Source organism: Tubulanus polymorphus, chromosome 6, assembly GCF_964204645.1.
Source record: "Tubulanus polymorphus chromosome 6, tnTubPoly1.2, whole genome shotgun sequence".
Classification (NCBI taxonomy): domain Eukaryota; kingdom Metazoa; phylum Nemertea; class Palaeonemertea; order Tubulaniformes; family Tubulanidae; genus Tubulanus; species Tubulanus polymorphus.
In genome coordinates, this window is record NC_134030.1 from 6,573,805 (window position 1) to 6,595,176 (window position 21,372).

At 37.5% G+C, this 21,372-nt stretch overlaps 1 protein-coding gene across 2 annotated transcripts in view; it reads right to left on the minus strand.

Moving 5' to 3' along the window:
- Nucleotides 1-8,235: 8,235 nt before the first annotated feature.
- Nucleotides 8,236-21,372, minus strand: part of LOC141907012 (kin of IRRE-like protein 2) — a 32,979-nt gene continuing 19,842 nt past the window's right edge. The window contains exons 9-13 of one of the 2 annotated variants that reach the window (XM_074796549.1): nt 13,977-14,121; nt 13,704-13,888; nt 12,720-12,818; nt 11,948-11,974; nt 8,236-11,544 (exon numbers count right to left, since the gene is read on the minus strand). In XM_074796549.1, coding sequence (XP_074652650.1) covers nt 11,429-11,544; nt 11,948-11,974; nt 12,720-12,818; nt 13,704-13,888; nt 13,977-14,121 — 572 coding nt within the window. In that variant the 3' untranslated portion in view covers nt 8,236-11,428. The remainder of the gene's footprint in view (nt 11,545-11,947; nt 11,975-12,719; nt 12,819-13,703; nt 13,889-13,976; nt 14,122-21,372) is intronic. The other variant, XM_074796550.1, reaches the window with a different exon arrangement.

The window sequence follows — 21,372 nt, forward strand, 5'->3', positions numbered from 1 at the left end:
AGTTAGATATTCCCAAGAATTAATAGTAAATACATAATGAATAATGACAGAAATAATGATCATACAACATAAAGTATAAAACTTCGATGTCTTTACGGCTGACCAATATAGATTCCATTCCCATGCACTGGTTTAACTTTTTTTGTAAAGAAACTGCATAATGATTGATGCTAGACTTCTAGATCTAGATGAGTTCTACAATTCATGGTACAACGAAATAGGGAAATGATGATAAAATTTCGAGTTTTCGTCACATCACTGTTGACTTTCATACGCATATCAATACTATGGATTCATCATCTTCACGGATAACAAGTATAGTCAATTTGGCTAACAAAGACTCCACTCGTGCTTTGCTTTGGTTCCTCTGATTTTTGATAGAAACTGCATAATTTTGATGCTCCATTGAATGAAACTGCGGAGCAAGTTCTGAAGTTCATAGTACATTCATTAGCACAGCGGAATAGTGAAGAAGTGATAAAACTTCGGGTTTTCGCCACACCACCACTGACTTTCTGCGAGTAGGTGTAACCTATGTGAAAATACGGTAAACCTTATACCTCAGTTTTAGGCAAATATTTTCTGATTTCGATACTTGTATGCTTCTGCTGTGGGATCGTCCAATCTCAGAGAGAAGCCGGGTATAGGGTGCGAACGGAAGGTGAACTCTGCGATCGACTAACGATAGTTTAACAGGAGCATACAACGTACGTAATTTTACCTCTCTGAAAATGCAAAGCGACCTCAACTTTGACCTCACATAATGATAAATGTCCTGTTGATTTTGGCTTCGTGATGATCAAGTAACGTCCCGTGGCATAGGAACAAACAAACCTCTTCGTTTGACCATTTCGAAAAGGATTTGGTTCGTAGTAGCAAAGGTCTCCACGTGGTACTGGTGGTGCCGAATGATTCGATAGTATGATACTAAATTTCTTCAATCGGTAACCTGTAATCAATTCAAATGCCTAACTATCGAAACTCCCGGTTTTGGACAAAACATAACTAACATAACTTTTTCTTTGAAATATATCTTACCGCAACAATCGAGCCTGCTGCTTATGGACACAGATTTGATCGTGCGAGCAATTCCTAGATCTATCTGCCACCAGGGATCCGTTTCGGGTGTGACACATGCGCATGTTCTTGGATTTTTATCAAATGCCAATTCAGCTGCTCCTAAATAGCGAGTAGGTCCATATCGTTTACTGAGTGATGCTGATTTACCAATCAAATCGATGAAATAGCGTTCACATTCGATGACTATATTGATAAGATATGAGCAGTACATAGATATGTAATCTTATGTATAAACAACATGATATTATCATTTTCACTTAAAATAATGATTATTGTTTCGTTATGATAATTGATTTCTAACCTGGTAAAATGGAGACAAGACAAAACACGACACCGACTATCCGAGACATTACTCCACACGTAATATGAAGCGACTAGATACCATTATGAAGAAACAAACAAACGGTTTTGTTTCCGTTTCATTTCATTCAAAATATTTTGACAGTTAAACGATATCGAATTGTGCTAGATATTTCAACACGCAGGATGCAACCGTTTTGAAAGCAACCTGTTATGAGGAGGGCAACCCTTGTAGATACTTTACATACTCAGACGTGCAGGAGATTAAAACCAATCATATGTAAATTTGAAAGATTGAAAAAGAAATTGAAATGTGCTCTCACTAGGGACCACCGTCAGATGTGAGGAAATACGCAGCTAAACTAGAACTAGAACTAGAACTCAAATAACAACGAAATCTTAGAATTAACTACTGCTGTTCCAGTGGAACACGCGGAAAGTTCTGTCCTTCTGATCACCAAACAACAATGTCTCTTTATCGTTGAACGAATCGCGAATCGCGAATCACGAATCATAGCCGCAGAGTCATCTTTCAGCTTATCATAATGACGAGACATTAAAATCCGATCAACATTTAACTACTGTGATATAAGACTGGAAAAATCTATTTGGAACACTAATGTACAAAACGAGTATTACAATTGATGAAAACCTGGTGTCGCAGTTATTACGCATCTCAACAATCCATGTACTCAAAGAAATTAATCCGTTTCAAATCCTTGATAGATTAGACAATCAATTATAACAGTGATATAACAATCGCATGATATTCCTCTATTAGGAAAATCGAAGAAAAACCGGGAGAGCCGTGTGGCGACCCCTGGTGCTGATTCAAGATCCAGAACTCTCTCGCACTCCGCTCATCTACAGGATGTCACATACCTAACATTCATGGAAATCCAAGTAGCACTCATAAAGAGGGTAAAATGTAGTCCCGATACAGTCAATGATAAGCACGTGTAAATAATACAGCTATAACGTAAATTTTGTAATTGCGTCACAAAAGTAACTATTGGTTGAATCTGGTTACGTTAGATTATATAATTCATAAATGAAGTGTATAAGTTTGCAATATAGTGCTTTATCTAAAAAGGATAATCATCTTGTTCTGCAAAGCAGCATTGATTACAATTATCAAATTAAAAAAATTCGACAGTAACACACAAAAAGAGAACGGAAAATTCCCACCCCTAGACTATATGAGCAAGATACAACCCCTAAAATACAGCCTAAATACGGCAGCAAAGAACGGTTAGTTATATTCATTAGCTCAACAAAATTGTGTAGGAGTGATAAAACATCGAGTATGATACCATGGATACTTCATTTTCACGGATAACCAATATAGTCAATTTGCCTGACAAAGACTCCGTTCATATTCGGATTTGGTTTCTTTGATTTTTCAAAGAAACCGCATAATTTTGATGCTTGATTGAATGAAACCGCGTGACAAGTTCTGTAGTCTCTGCTGCATGCATCTGTGCAGTGAAATAGTGAAGGACTGATAAAACTTTGAGTTTTCGCCACACCACTGCTGACTTTCTTCGAATAGGTATAATCTACAAGACGAGAAGACAGAATATGGTTCGCTATCTCCGGAAAATTATGGACACTTTAAAGACCTTTTAACATGAATAATATTTGGTAGAAGAAATAATTTTGTGAATGAACATGTAATCAAGATGATGCGTTGATTGTAAATCAGCCGTCGCGAGGAGAAATTTGGACGAAAAGACTATCCATTTTTGAGTCTCAACATGATTTCCAAGTTGTGAATATTCGAAAAGCTTTGAATCTTTTTTACGCATGTGTTCTAATTACCTCTGATCTGTAAAGGTGCACTTTCAACTTTGATCTCACATAATGATAAATCCGAAGTTTCTTTTGGCTTCGTGATGATCAAGTAACGTCCCATAGCCAAAGAACAATCCAATTTCCTAGTTTCGGCATTTTTAAATGGATTTGTTTCGTAATAGCAAAGGTCTCCGTTTGGAATTGGTGGCGCTGGATAGTCCGTCAGAATTACACTTAATTCCCTCAATCGGTCTCCTGTAAGTAGTTAAAATTTCAAATATAGGCTACGTAGTATATGTAGCGATATTAAAAAAGCGATTAATCTTTGGATGGAATAAGACAATCTAAAATATTTCTTACCACAACAATCGAACCTGCTCGTTATGGACACTGATGCAACCCTATATGCAATTCCTAAATCTATCTGCCACCAGGGATCCGTAGTGCTAGAGGAGTAGGCGCATGTTCTTGGATTGTTATCAAATGCCCATTCGGCTTCCCCCAGAAAGTCATTGATTTTTCGCATTTTGCTGAGTGATGACGATTTACCAATCAAATCGATGTATTGAACGCATTCAATGACTGTATTGGTCAAGGACGAATAAAATATCAAAAACATATTTTCCGTTAAAATTACCGATGATATTTCATGAATTATATTTGGTTGATATATTATCATCTTATTCGCAAATAACTAAACGTGGTATTTTCATTTTCACTTGAAATAGATTAATTTTTTCCAATGTTAAAATTAATTTCTAACCTGTTAAAATGTAGACATAACAAATCACAGCACCGACTATCCGAGACATTGTTCGGCAATATGAAGCCGATTGCGCTAGATATTTCGACACGCCAGGATGCATTTTGAAAGCAGCCCGTTTTGAACAACTCTTGCGAATACTTTACAATTACGTATATACGTAGGCAATAGCAGTCGTCTTTCAAGAGTGCTTGAATAAAAAACATTTAACGTGTGTATCCTTACTCGCACTCTCGAATTCAACCGGATGAGACACACAATTCAAACCTTTCGAGCAAATCTATCATTGAAGTAGCAGAGTATAGTCACACTCTGACGTGGAGAATAGATAGATAATAAGATAAAAACCCCAAAATGTACAAATTAAAAGAATTTTAAAATCGAGAATCTATTTAGTCAAAAACACGTGAAAATGATTTGTTTTTCCACGTATATGAAAACAAAATTAGTAAGACTTTGGAAAAAACAATCATTCTAAACCACACAGTTGGGTCTGCTTGAATTGCTCGTTACTCGGATATTAGCATCAATTTCAGTTTTTCTCCGTATCATTCCCTTCTTTACTTGCTAACCGCTAATCTGTTCGGCCCTGTGTATTTACCCCTCGTTTAAAGGTTATTCCCTCACACCTGACGTTGATCTCTAATGAGACTTCGAAACGTCGTGTCTTATGATTTTAGATTTGATAAATAAAATTCGTTTTTATTCTGTTAAATTCTTTTCGAACGCGCTCTCTGACTAATTAGGCACGGGCCAAATCGTCTCCGTGTGATCGCGGCTATTGAATCCTTGCTTGCCAGGGTTTGATTGCCCCCGCCGAAGCTTACACCAATGCCTGATTTAAGTTCCTAGTGACCAATAAGTGCCAAACAGGTCATAAACAGGAGCTTCCATTGTTCGAACCCATTTCATTGGTCCAGGTAATTGTTATAGATTTAGTGACGACATCATATGTAAACCCTTGAAAATATTGGCAATACCGCTCTGAGATTACCAGTGATGCGGACGCAATGGATGAGTCAGGCAACCTCTGCTGAAACAGTGACGCCACGAAAAACACCAGAGAAATACTATAAAGGACATATTCAACATATCAAGAACTAATTTTTATTATAAGCACCGAGTACTAACAAATATAGGTGTATTCCATAAAAAAGCATCTGTTTTCATATGTACATGCATCATAATGTTAAAAATTCATAGCGTAGAAATGTCATGTGCTTCGAAACAGGCGGCCCAACTTCACCGCATGGCATTTTACATTCAGTATCATCTTATCTAACATCTCTACACTCACCCCTCAAACTAAAACATCATTTCAAAACCATTCACTTCAAATAAAACAGATTGAAACAAGTGTTATTTACAATATGGAAATCTCTGTTGTTTCGACAAGTCGTGAGCGTCCAAGAAAAGATATAGACGAAAAAAACAATATTCGTTGATAAGATACATCCAGATATATATACATTGTATCATATTTCATGAAGATCACGAAGAGGCACGAAGACCCGCATGCGTGGGACATCTTTCCTTATTAATATGTATGAATCGCATGCAAATATTTTTGGAATGGTGAAAAGTTTCTCGAATAGTGAAAAAAGGTTTAAATTTCATCTAAGCAGATGAAACCGGACAGATTATCACAGGGTCAACAAGCTGAAACCCGAATTTATTTTGACCAACATCATCGTTGTTATTTGAAACATATATCAATATCACATGAAAAGTTATATCGAATAGATTCGTTGTTTTTAACGGATAGGGTGTATTCTATAGGATCAGTGTGATCGGTGTCTCGGTTGTCGCCCCTGACGACATATCACGCATATGCATCTGTGAGTGGATATCTTCGTGTCGGCGATGGGTCGACCTGTAGTTGAACGGAGGATGCCCGCCGCCAGGAATCCCGACGTGCGGTATTTCAGACCTGTACTGGTTATAACCGGGGTGAAACATATCTCCACCAGTCGCCCACGGGTTGAAATTAACGTGTCTGAATTCGTGGTCGGCCGGTTTCGTCGTGCGAGAGTCCCACGTATCACCGTGTACGTTACTGGTTAAAAGATCACTATCCACGGAGCTCAGTGTGCTGATGGACGGCCTTCGTTGACTTTTGAATTTGGATGCGTTTGTCATTTCTTTCATGAGATTGGGTACAAATTTGGCTTGGGTGTTCGGATTTGGCATTGATATTTCTGGTTTGGGTTCGTTGCGGTGGACAATGCCCGGTTTCTGAGATGTGGTAGGTGGTGGGTTTCGGGGTTTAGTAGCTGGAGGGTTATGGATGATGGGCTGTTTTCTCGGTTTTGGTTTTGGAGGTGGTGCTGACTGAGGTTTAGATTCGTTTGTACTCATTAATCGTTCTAACGTAGTGTTAAAACTTGTGTCAAATCTGGGTATTCTTCTGGATTGTTTCCCACCGTTAGTCCCTCCTAGTCCTGATGGATTGACAGGCTCCGCAAAGTGTTGAGCCCCCATCGGAAACTGACCGGCCGCTGCGGCAGCTGCTGCGGCATACTGCGGAGCAAACCGAGATGGACCAGGCATCGCATACGGTCCAGCGGGCATATATCCCCCAAACGGTGACTGCATAAATCCAGCCATAGGAGCGAATTGTGCATTGAGCGGTGGTCGGCGTATCGACTCGTCGTAATCCTGATGTCGGGTAAACCCGGGCAATTCCGGTGAATCCCGATTAATCTCTTCAATGTCATCTTCCCCGTCTGCGTCATCTTCGGTATCGGGGTTATAGGCGGCGTTATAGGAAATACCCCGAGTTCTGGCGTTCCATTCAGCCACGTGTTCGTGTAGCATTGCTTCGTTGAACATTTTCTTATATTCGGTGTAGTTAGCGTACCCAGGTGGTACCGGGCCAGGAACCATGCCCGGGTACCAGCTCATCATCTGACTCATCATTGCCGGATTCAACCGTTGCCCGAACATATTGAACGGATCGGTCGGGGTAAAGAATCTATAATCGATATTCGGAAAAGGCATGAAATTTCTGAAATCTCGAGGATCCATTACGACCCCTTGGTTGTGAGTGTTGCCTTCATCCAGTTCGCGCTCGATTGCATCGTAATCCGTGTCCAACAGATTCCCGTATTCGTCGTGGGCGTGTGAATCCTGCGAATCTTGAGAATCCTGCTGATTCAACTGTCCCCCTTCACCGAGGAACCAATTCCCGTTACCCTGTTCTGACGGGTATAGAGTCTGATCGCGACGGGTCAAGTGGTGATCCAGCACCTCTGACGCTAACTGTTGTTGCCTCTCTTTCGCCGCCTGTTTTCTCACCGAATCCGATTTCACGATCGGTTTCTTGCCCTTTTTATTCTTGTCTTTCTTGTCCGATTGTCGTTTTCTGTCCGATTTGCGGATGTGGGTGTTTCGTTGTAACGTCGTGCCTTCGTATGGCTTAAAAGTGCTCATATCGGGTCGTCCTGTACAGCAGGGTAGGGTACACTGATGTCCAGCGGGATCGTGGGCAAAAACGCTTCCATCGTCACCGTAATACACGTCATGGCCGCCACCGTGCTTCCCTCTCTGAAAATCAAAATATAAATCTATGAATTCTATGCACACTTGAAATATGATACAGTGAACCTCGCCGAACTGAGACATGACAACAACGAAATCATTTTCTGATTTTCCTTAACGTATTTTTCAATAGGATTTACGCTTCACTTGGACCAATTGTGTCGGTCCCAGTTTGTCCGAGCTAGGCGAGGTATACTGTATTTCTTTATCTTCAAAGCGCCTCGGATGAATATTATCTTTTCACTTGCTGCGTAATTCGGATCAATCGTTTTTAGCAATTGGATTTCGAAAATTAGTTTCTTTTCTCTACTAGGAAGAGTATATATTTCGAGTAATATTAGTTTTATGTCATTAAAAGATGTCTAGAAATACAAAATTCATTACCTGGTTGAGAACAGGCATATTATCACAAATAGAACATCGAACGAAGAAGAACAAAAAGAACTTCTGTCCTAGCCCTAGCCGGGATTCGAACAGGGTCGACCGTACCGGTTCGATTCGCGGCAGACTCAATGTCATGTTAGAGTCCCTACTAGCGACGACGCGATCACTTACACTTGGTTCGAATCCCGTCAGATATTTGTGGAAACGAACAACAGCAGTCTGAGCACATCACAGTAACACTGAGCCACATATAGAAGCAACATTTAATTAAAAAACATCGAAAGACTAATCAAGAAAAATCAACACGAAACAATAATAATTCTTAAACAATGTTCATTTCTTTTATTATTATTACAAACCAAAATGAACTGTTTATAAAAATACAAGTCGAACAAACATCATACACAGTCTTTATACAAACGAGTTGTTGCACAATAAAACAAACAATATACATTTCAAATATATATCTTTATATACATATATATAAATTATATCATATTCCACATTTTACACATAAACACGTACTGATATTAGACATCATAAATAACTACCTTATTAGTTACGTCCTGGATGGAAATTCTGATGATCATTTACAAAAAAACTCCAGCATTTTACAGGAAGGATGATAGGGAGACAAGATAGGGGTCATTCATTTATTACATTAGGAGAGGGGGAGGGGTCAGTGCAATTGCGTACTGTAATGCTTCATGTATACGAACAAATGGCCGATTTTGCGTACAGAGGGGGAGGGGTTGACAAATTCAAATTTTATGCATACGTAATGAATGGATGATCCCATACAAGATTTGGTCAATATTGGTAGTAAAAAGTTAGCATCATAATCCTGGACCGCAGATTGGTCAGGTCCCAGTAGACTAACTGTGATGTAAGCCGCGATCACACACAGCGACAAGTTGGCCCAGGTCAAATTGGCACGGATCAGACCCAAGTCTAATTAAGCCCGTGCCTAGAGATCTTGAGCCAAACAGGTACAGGCCATTTGGCATCCATGTGAACAGTTGTTCCGAACAAAATTTGGCCCAGGCCAAAAATGCTCATGTAATTGGGGCTAATAAATGTATCGATAGTGCTGATGAGACATTTAGTCATCAACAAATAATCACTAGTTTTTCATTATATTCTTTGGTATTAAATGGACCACAATGCACAATGGATTGCACCAAAACCGTAAATATGAATTCCGAATAAATGAATGGCGCTCTTATCATAGTCATAAAATCCATTTAAAAATTCAAAGAAAAACCATTGAATATAATATGAATCATAAAAAGGCAACTCTAAAAGAAAGATTTCAACTAGAAATACTAATAAATTGAAAGAATTGTAAATCTGAATTTGAAAAAAATAGTAATGGAAAAAATCTTTTTCCAAGTTAAAAACGTAGAATTTAGAACATTAAATTTTAAAATTCTGAACTAACTTTAAACCAAGCTGAATTTTGTGACACCGTGTGTTTATTCAAATAGGAAAAATAATATCGTATGTAGCAGGTTACATGAATTTCAGTTAAAATACATGTTTTGTATATAAAACTGTAATAAATCTAGTCCCTATTCAAATAGCACCATGCGTCAAAACGTATATAAAATAATCTATTTATATTTACATTGTTTACATTATACCTATAGTTACATTTGACTATTTACATATTTATTTTTCTTGGGAGTGAAAAGATGAAAAGACTTGAAAATCATCCCATATACGTACAAATATATCTTCAGACCAGGAAAGAGATTTGGATTTTAAAACCCAAGACCCTGTTCAATAGTTGTGAGTAAAATTTGACTGCTGATTAAAATATTTAAAATCCAAACACAAGGGTCGAACTCTAACAACACTCAAACTAAGTTTTAAAACAGTACCCAGTCCCAGTGATTCGTGAACTTCGTTCATTTCAAGTAAGAGCTGAACTAAAATTGTGGAGCTGGCACCAACATGCAGAGTAAAATAATTGAAGAAAAACTATTTCTTGGTATTGGAAGCTCCAGTTGATATTGTAGATGACTGAATGAATGTATATATACAAATGAAGATGCGTACTTAGAAATTACATATTCACGCCAAACCATCTAAACCTATATCTATCATTGGTTACATTTTACAAAATCATACTATTCATCAATTTGATATGCATACTATGTTATAAATGCTTGTAAGGAAATAATCCTTTTTTCTCCTTAGCTGCTTATCTATTATCTATAAGCCTAAACTAAACCCCCCAAACTAACACTATGGCATAATCTAACCCTTAAAACTGATATGTGTGAAATCATAACTTACATACGAAACAGTCCCATGATTTCAGAAACATTTAGCGTGGACGGTTTTGGAGATGAAGTTGATAATGAATTTGTTCTCGGGGGCAGATTGTGAAGGAAGAATTCTAAACAGCATTTGCCAGTGATTGCATGAATTCAATTTGATTTACTGAATACCATTGAATCTGTTGCCAAAGTTTTATATATAAATTCATGAACAATTTGTAACTATTTACTAACTATTTGCCATCGTTTACTGACCATAAAATCCTTTTAATCTTAGTTCTTCAACTAAATACTATACAAAATCATACATCATAAATATCCATTCATTTGGTTCTTACACACAAATTGCACAATCTACCGTATATCTGATCATGATCGTGTAATCAGTTAGTACTTCTGTCTTTATACGGCATCGACAGTATCCTGGCAGATTTGAGTCCGATCAGCAGTCCACACGTTATTACCAACATGTCGCCATTCGTAGGTATATCGTAACTAGAAGATTTCTACGGGTACTTCTAAGCGATAAAGAATGTTCCACAAAGCGACAGATTGTTTTGAACAGTTTGCGAGATGTTCGCCTGATTTTAGCAGCGTTTTACAACAAATGAACAAGAACTATTCATGCAACAAGTCTCACGTCTCGCTATGACCAAATTAGGCAGAGATGAATCCAGCAGCTTCCCAAAGGTTTAAATCATTTGAGGTTTTCATAACGCCTCATTTGATTGACGCAACTTAATCAATCTAGTCCTGAGTTCAGCCAATTTTTTGTTTATCTCGAAGTAGACGCGCAAGTAGATCACAGTGTTTTCAGCACCATGAGATACATCATAAATACCTATAATAGGTATCTGAAGGTTTACAGTAGTTATTTTGGCACATATTTGTACCCGGTCTCAATACACATACGATCTGTACTGTTTCTGAACTGTTTCTTTACACAGTTCTGTGATATATTTCAAACGTTACACACGAACGGATTTCGAAATCGCTCTTAGCTAAATTCTAAGCGATCCTTTTCGATGTCAAAGTTCACACTTATCGTTTGATTTAGTCTCTAATCTCATATATTCAGTACTACCGGGAGCCGGTACATGAGCGCGCGACGGTATCGCCACCAGATTTGGTCAGCAGCTCGAGAGAGAGAGAGATAGAGAGAACATTTCGGTCATCATCACGACGGAAACACAGAGCATGCAACGATGACGACAAGAGAACCGTATGTGATTACATTGAGAGAGAGAGTTTGTGCGACAATTGAATATGACGACGACGGTCGCTACACGACCACTTCGTATATGACCTTTTTCGGTTTCGTCGGATCCGGAGTCGAATAGCCGCTCTCGTTAAAACTGCGCGAATCATCTCCACGTATTTCACCGTTAGAATCAACAGCTGTAAATATACAAATAGAAACAGCTTACATTAGTAACTGAGTTTCATGAAAAAAAAAAAAAATACCGCACTTCGCGTTTAATGAGGTTCGAACCATGCATGTTTAGTTAGAAGCAAACGGTTTAAGCTAAATCTGATCCGTAACCCTCGCCCCAGGATGGTTCAACGCAAAGAAGCTATTTGAAAGAGTTCAAACAAAGATACCCGGAACTAATACAATACAAAAAACACAACAAACAGGTCGAAACAGAATTCAGTTGATTCAAACAAGAAAAGATAAACCGAATAGAGGTAAATTTCAACTAAAATCAGAAATAATTCTGAGACGATTATTGAAATATGGAAATATCAAAGATTATTAAGCAGTAGCACAACACAGCAGTTCTATATATTCTGTACTTACTGTTATATTTTCCATTACGAAATGTGTCTGTAAAAGTGCGAAAGTGCAGAAAACATGAGTTAGAATCATAGTGCGACAGTTAGAAAGTTTACATAATTATTAGCTGGCTGAATAAACGGCGCGAGAGTTATCTGATTAACTTATTAGAATAGTAGACAGACTAGATGGTACGATAGTCTGTCTAGTTAGAACACACACAAACTGGTCGTTTTTATTGAACATCCACAAATCAGTTGTCTCAATACATCAATGTTTGCAGTAGAGAATAGTAGCAAATAGCCAAATATCTATATAATAGTAAGTTTATCTCTGAAATTCTGATATGAGACTGACAGTGATTGCGTGGACTCAGTGAGGAGGTCGGGGAAGGGGGTTAAATTATTGCTGGTGTGTTGAGAAATGTGTTGTATATGGTACAACCATGACTCACTGTCACCAATATCTTCTACATCTGTAAACATCAACATCATTCATACAAGTCCACGAGAAATATAAAATCAACCACCCCAGGGGGAGGGGGCTATGATAATTCTGGAGAAGCTCTGACTGTCAAAACTCAGAAACAAATATGCAATTTCGGATAGAGACGTCTGTTAATAACTTAGTAAATGAAAAATCTTAGTAGGATCATAGACAAACCATAGCGAACTATAGTATGTCTCTGAATATGAATTATTCTGAAGTATTCTTTGAACACATAAACTTTTTGTTAATACGCGATCAAACTGTTTCAAACAATTAGTTGTGAGAAGATCTATACGATAATACTTACTGAATAGATACGGATCGTCTAATTTCATCACGTTGTCTAATTCATGTTCGTACGGTATTGAACCGTTAGGATAACCATTCATATGCCCATAACTACCATCTAAATACAAGTAAACAGAAATATGTTAGCAATTCAGTGAATATTCGAAAACACAAAACCATTTTAAATTCTATATCTGAGGTTGGCCAAACTAATGCTGGTTTCCAGTATTGGGTAAAACGCTTACGGTGGGTTCATAAGGGACACCAAAACAGAAAATAAAACGAATTCTACCAATCAAATAAACAACAGGGTCAATCCCTATTTTAAGATCAAAAACGCTTAATGATCTAAAACAATGACGATGTACAACTGCGAAGACACTACATCGAAAGCTGAATGAAGCGTTGCCTTTGCCTTATGGTGGTGCGCGTTTAATCCAACCCATAAGCTTACAGTGATATTGTTATGCCACTCACCAAATACCCGGTACTTTCACGGGCATTAATTATATTTGATAATGATTTCGAAAGATTATTTTCAATCGATCTAAAAGAATCTATCTCTACGAGATGTAAGTAAAGTAATATAGAATAGAAATAGACAGATAGGAAGATAAAGTAATCAAGATAGATGATAAACAATTGACAAATATAGATTAGATAGAGATTATCATAGACTTAAAGTCAATTATTTCAGATAAAAAGAGACAGACCAAATTTGATTGAATCATTAATTTAGGAGCACATGGACTAGGAAGCTTCAAGCAGTGTGATCATTTGCTGTGCATAAGCTGCACAATAGAGTGATCGTAAGCAAAATAATGACCCGTCTCCACAATGAGTGAGGTTACAGAGACATCTTACTTTAATTCTTGAATTTCGATTGAGAAGGGGGTGGGGAACTGCGCATACAGTCTGCTATAGAAGACCAGAGCCCCGGGACTACTGACAGACTGCAGAAGGCGCCTGTATAAAGTATTGATTATGGTAACGGTGTACTCACATCCATTCATGTGCATATGATGATGATTTGGTTGTTGATTGTGGTGGTGGTGGTGGTTAGTGTGAAATACAGTGGGATAATTCATACCACTACTGTCTATAGTATCTAAACCAGGATTATCTAAACCCTGAGGCTTGTTGAAACGCTTACTGCCATTTTGTAAAGGCACCGGCTTCGGACGTTGACTGAAACAGAAAAACGAAAGCGATTTAGAAATTTTCACACCGTCTTTTCTCCATAATTTCCAATTATCATTTTCTAATCGATACTTACTGCGCCGCTTCCGGATATTCTTTCTCCGGCTTTTTCCGTCTGCAGCAAACGACGATGAGAATGATGACGAGGATGATGACGACGAGCGCGCCGACTCCGGCGACGATGTAGATCGTTTGCGTCGACACAAGCGGAGGAGGTTCAACTACAATATATAGAAAACAGTCTGTCATATTACAGATAGAGAGATATAGAGCGTTGATTGTAATAATTGTGCCCAAGAGCCATATGAGGAAAATCTGCCTCAACTAGGGTAGGGGTACAATGAACCAACTACAAATGACAAAAGTTCTGAAGACATAAATTCCAGTAAATATTCACAGCAGCCAGTTTCATAGACCGGTATCAACTTTCAGCCACAGGCTTACTCAATTGAAAATGAATTGAGTTAGTCCGTGAGTTAAAGTTAATACCTTTACAAGTCTGTAAAACTGGTCCCTGGTTTTTGATAAAAAATGCCTTCAGCATAAAAATTACCACAAATAAACCCACAACTTTGTGGCCAAAAACAGGCTCCAGTATATGGTAGTAAAAAACACTCTTAAAAAATATTAAAACTAAAAACTTAACAGGCTCCTTTACTATTCACTTTATCTTGCACATCTAAGGTTAGCTACGAGATCTTAAACCCGCCATTTAATAGTTCTTCGATAACAATTTTCGCTCAGACAAAGGGCCTAACCTATTGTCAATAAGATAACGCTTATTTTACGCAAATCCACACAATATTCAGACAAAGGCTAGTTAAGCATTTAACCCTGTAATCGACCAGGAGTTAAGTGTAAACTTATGTTTTCCTTCTAACGCCACGGGTTGAAAGAAAGTTAGTTATTTTTTCACCATAGTGTTATCAGAATTCTACAAGAAGTGTTGAACTGGCGATGAAACTCATTACAGAGAACCTGTTACAGCTTCCGAAACAGCTGCAGTTTATTCTCAATTCTGCTTCCATCAATTTTCCCTTTATTCAGGTCCATTCATCCGTAACTAACATTATTACTAGGCAGTGAACCCGAACAAAACACTGAACAAAACAGACCCAAATAATGTTTGCATAAGAAACATAAATAATAAGATTCTAATGAAAAATTACTCTGAGATGCGCGATAATAATTTTCAAACTGCTAGGAATGTTCCTACGTGGTGGTATTCTCATACAAAAAAAAAAACTCAGAAAGGAAGGTAGGAGAGGTAGTTATAAAGATTTATATGTTTGTATGGGTTAAACAGGTGATACAACATAAAACAAACCTTACCTGTATCAGGTAAAGTACGTATAGTGCTTGTACTAATAGGATACTTCTATCAAAAAATACTTCAACATCTCAACTAACAAAATACCTTGCTTTATTCTTATAGTTACATTTCTTAATATTTGATAGGTATACATGTATACATTTCACCAACTACCAGAGATTTTACTGATAATCCACAATAAAACACCAAGTCAAAATTTGTTTGTATTGTCAATACCAACAAGGCATCTGAGTTAGGAAACCTGGACGAGAAGATGGACCTTTGACAACAATCAGAGATCTCTTTGACACACCAGACTACCTGTTATCCCTTATATTAGTAGTTTTCACCAAAGAATTAGAGTAATTTAATACATAGTAGCTTAATTGAAAATGAACCAGAAATTATTCTGATTTTGAGAGTATGTTCATATTTTTGGGAGAAGTTGAGGTCTCGAAAGGAGTAGAAACTACTCTCAAATAATAATCGCAGTAAGCTTCGACCGAGGCACTTCTACTTACGAGTCAATATCGAACATCTATCCATGGTCTCTATACAACAACAGATCAGTGAGAGAATCCTGACCACATAGAGAGGGAAAGATACATCAAACAAATATCACTTTCTTTACATATATATGTATATATAGATCTTACGATATGTTCGTCTATTATCGTGGCTACTCTAGCTATTGTCCGGGCAGCCGGGCATTGTCTGGGGCACGTGTGATAAAATCCTGTACACGCGTCCGCGGATATATATCTCGCCTATATATTCGATTATGACTAATTCATGAACGACTGCACCCGGTCGGTCGGCTACAAACCTGACACGATCCCATCATTAATAATTAATCAAAGAACCCCTGCTCAATGTGATCTGGTTAAGTAGATGAATGAACTATATAATATAGACGATTTAGTAAATACTAACATTTTAGTTCAACGTCGAACAAATACAGGGGCAGATCTAGGGAATTTGGAAGGCTTATGTCCAGAAGAAATGAAAGGGCATGAAATGGCATTTCTTGGATAAAGCAGCCTCAGTCAAAGGCCTAGGGTTTTGTATGGTTGCAGCCCACGGTTTTAGATATTTTCGTTTAATACACGAGAGGTTGCAATTTCTGAGAGAATGAGTGTCAAATTTACAGGTTTTGATATTCTTTGTCTCGATGAAAAGGGCTACCTCAATGGGTAAGGCAGGGGTTGGGACCCCCGAGAACACCTCCTAAATCCGCCCCTGAAATAAAATCACTATAAATCATGACAAAATATAGTAAGAATTGCAGCTCAAAGACGATAGAATTTTGAAATGAAGTTTTCTAGTTTAGAACAATGTCCCCACAACATTCTGAATTAAGGAAATGGAGCAAAGCATTGATTTCTATGTTAAGTCAATTTGTCAAATATTTAACTATCTTAAGAATTCATAAGAAGTAAACTCCACGAAATTGTCATAGAAACTCAAGTTGAAGTATATGATACTGTTTGTTTGAATTGTTTAATGTTAGGGGTAAATAATTCATGTAAATTTATTCAACGTGTTCATAATGTTGACTTTTAAACCACCAGTCGCAATGATATCCCAGCTATCCCCGCGCGGTGACAACAGAAAACAACGTTCTGAGAGCCACCCACTCCATGACATTTCCGAAATCGAATACTTAAAAACAAAAATCATAATTCTGCATCAACAACAACACACAATCCCGCCGCAATGATTCCATACAACTACGTCTGATATAGATCTGGATAATGTACAAAAAAGATGTATTCAGCATTTGTAGGATTTTCTTGCTAGAGTTATTGAAGATTGGTACCAGCATATTTCTAGTTGAACGTGAAAAAAAATTCACTAGCACAATACTCGGGGTCATTCGTTTCATGTCATGAGGGAAAATAATGATAATTGCAAATAGGTTTTTCATAATTTGCCACACGCTTTTGTTGAGTGCCTTTGTTCAAGCGGGTGAAGGGAAAAAGGAACCAATTCTGGTTTGCGCTTTTCTACCCGCAGAAATATCGACGTCATATCAAAATGGCCTACTTCAAACTGATATTTGATATTCACGTACAAGGCTTTCTAATCAAAGCAGATGTTTTTGCGTATAGACTTCTGGTTCAGGGGGTGGATGAGGATGATGGAGAAAGCAGGATTTCTGTCTCTCTAGAATCTGAAGAATGTTCTAGATATAACCGACTGAATCTTAGAGAGGCATAAATAGCGCCGAGCGAAAACTGCGCTGAAAGTACAAACCAGAAGATCTACAACAAAATGAAGCTGAAATCAGGTCAGATGACCTTTCATTTCTGAAAGCTTTGTCAGAATGTCTTCTAATTTGATAACATGTTTTTAGAAATTTTCATATCGAAAGGTTGCATATCTTGAGGGTATCATTTTTTTTTCTCGGGACATTTTCCCAGTAAGAGCATTCTCTAGTTTCTATTTTCTTTACATCGTTGAACCTTAAGCGATTCAATTCCATAATGTAATATTACGTTTCAGATAATTTTGCATTTCACGCGAGAAGGATATTGAACAAACTATGTTTGATATAAAAACACCAAAGAAATTTAACATTTCATACTGAGATCAGCACAAACACATTTTGATCACGAATATTTCTATGCACTCCAATATATTAATCATACTCCAGAATTGGTTGTTGAACTGAGATGGATTCTGTTTTGAAGTGAGTAAATCATTCACCTATCGATTGAGACCGATTAGCGATGGCGTACCCAGTAGCCTATATCGTATTTATTCCGGAGAGTAAGTTACATGCTCGGTAATCTTGTATCTCTTTTCGAATAACATCGCGTTTCATCTTCTGTAAACGCAGCACATGTAACTAAATACATCGGAGTTTCTGAGTAGAGTGCTTTTACTTTGAGATCGAACCGAAGAGTCAGAAAGATGACTTAAAATTGATACAAAAATTTCTCGCTTCGGTAAAAGAAAGTACCAAAATCACTCCCATTTCTAGACAAAAAAAAAAACAAAAAAGCATCTTCTCTTTTTATCATGAAAACAACGCTTTGACTACCTCTTGATACCCGGTCCATCTTGCATCCGAATAATTGGGCCAATAAAGTTAAACGAGGAATAAAAATAGCCGAGACTGAACAATAGTAATTACAGAAAATGAGTCAGATGTTACTCAATAATAGAGATCGAGATCTTAAAATGTAGCATATTGTGAAAAATTCACATTACGATTGAATGAAGAATTCTGAAAATGGTGCGCGAGAAGATGAATTGGAATCGTCACGGAATAACGAGATGGAAGAATGAATTATTTAAAACTCTCTCAGACATCATCTCCTTTTATCAACGGTCGCTCGATATATACTGTATAGATGAATAGATATAGATATCTATTGGATTTAGTTTGAATTAATGATGAAACTCTGTTAAACGATGTGGCTGCAGGATACAATACATCCATCATGAAGTATCAGATAAGCGTGTTCAGCTCAGTGCTAAAACAATGGAGCAATGCTCCAAAATGCTTCAGAGGAGGTGGACAATATTTGTTTCAATTTGCTCCACGAGATTACACTTGGACTGGCCAGAATATCTTCAAATTCTAAGCCCAAAATGACATGTCATATGAGAACAGTCAATAATGAACTAATAAGACAGTGGACACGTTATAATTGATGTGGACACAACGTGCTCAGAGGGGTAGAAACTGGCACAGAACAAAACCAGCTGACAGGAAACCGGCCTAAATTATGGGTGTAGACATGTCGGTTCTGGGGGGTAGAATAGAAGAAGAATAGAAGAGTATATATTGAACCCTTCAGGGGACCAAATAGATACTCTTTTGGCAGTTGTAATTACGTGAACCTACGGACAGAAGGTAGCTACGTCTATTCAGGAGGATATGTAGAAACCTCCCTCGGTTATTATGGATGGAAGGATGAAACGTGTTGACACTGAATCTGAATAATGGAGCAACAGATTTGATGAATTAGGATTTTATTTAACTATAGACAACAAGCGGCCCTCAATAGGTATGAAGCAGCTGACAGAGGAACTACCCTGACTGACCAATACAACTACTCATCAGTTTAGACAAATACTCATAGCGTTTCATAGTAAACTGAACGTTATCATCATTCATATTTATAGAACATATGAGTGAGATAACTGAAGTATTTATTCCGTAAATATATAAACACTAGGAATGAATTGTTCTCGAAAGCTGCCCCAGTTAAATCATAATAATTCGATAATATAACGTAAACATGGACTTTCAAATGCAAATATAGGCATCTTTGTCCGTTTGAAAATATGAAATTCATAAAATTTGCCATCAAAATGATAATAATTTTCGACAATATTGCAGGATATATTGAACTATAGGGAATTGGTTAAGATTCTGGATTCGAGTGTTTGTTTGAAAGGTTTATTGCCCCCCAGTAATACTTCAGGGGTGAAACACTAAAACAACTTCACAAATCACTGTTATTTTACTAGACATAAAGGACGGTGGTTTTTCTACGCTACCATGAAATGTATGTTGACGATTCTTCTTCAGTGAACAATGAAAATTTGAGCGAACGTGAAATTGATATCATAAAGGAAGCTTTTAGACAGGGCTATTAGACCCACGCTGAATAAAAACCATAACACGGGTTGAATAATACCCATTGGCTTGAGGCCTTTGCCTTCAGCTATTCTATGAAAATGAAGATCAAAAGTTTTCCTTTTTCATCCTTTATTCCATGACTAAATCATTCTCTTATTGCTGGGTGAGGATTTACCGTTGAATATCAAACTGTCTTCAGATTCCAGTTCCACAGTTAGAAATCTGAGGCTGGATATGAAGTAAAAAAAAAAACCTGGACTGTCTTTTCCAACCAGTAATGGACGACACGTCGGGCATCCACCATAAAACGTGGGAGAAATTAATTCTATAAATCCTAATTCAAGACAAACAATTTCCGCGTGTTGAATACAATTACACTTTCTTCCTAGAAGTACATTACAAGGTTTAGTGAATACAAATTGAATCCTGTCGAGATTATGTGAACTCCCGGTCGTACATAGACGGTTTGTCACCGGCACAAACAAAAACTAACTGTGAAATGGAACGTTTTAATTGCGATAAACCTCATTTACCGTAGGGTAGAACTCAGCAGAATTTATTAAATGCAGTCTTACGAATTCTCGGTAAAATGCACACAAAGATTTGAGTTGGAAGTATGAAGAAATTCTTGCGTCGCTTGTGTTTCGTGTTGAAATATTTAAATACTTTCTAATGCGACCAGAGGTTTCTTTGATGTTCGAAAACTTGTCGTGTTAAAAGCATAACTCCAAGGATCGTATACTTTTGTAACTGGCGAATACCGCAGAAATCACTCAGGTTCAATCGAAACCACTTGAGGATGAGAAATAGACCAGCTCACGCTAATAGCTGTAACATGAATCCCAGAAACTCGAAAAAACGGCATTTTAAATCTTGATAAAATCACGATAAATCTCTGAGAGATCAAGAGTAGAGAAAGCGCGAGGAGTGGAGAGAGATATGCGTCTGCAGAATGTGAGTCAATTTTTTAACCGATCGATTCGGAACTGAAATCCAGAGCAGATACAGTAGAAAAAAACACTTTGACATTAACGATTTATGTTTATGAGACAAATCCGATCCAGAATTCTCATCTCGCGTAAGAGCCCACACTGATTGACCACCGATAACAACCCACCACGTCTAGAATTTCACTCGAAAAAATAATATGAACCAAGATATATTTCGATTACAAATTAGCGTACCACAAAAAATATCTTATTAATACACGATACAAATGGAAAATTGAACAAACTCATGATTCGAGACCTATTGATGATAATTACCCACATTAATTTGTTAAATACCTCGCAGTTACTGAGATAAAGTCTTACCATCAATCATGATGAAATTCTTCTCAAGTCGAATTGAATCTCATTAGATTATCCACAATTAACTGTTTTAAGACTATCGGACGTCTTTAGTTGCGCTGGTGGCCGACGCAATCGTAAAACTAACCCACTCTCCCTTTCACCTGGCGTAATACCGGAATAATCCACTACAGGTGTCGAGGGGTGTGAAGCGTACGCAGGGATTCCCACACTACTCGAGGAAACGCAAATTACTATCCGTTAATTACGCGAT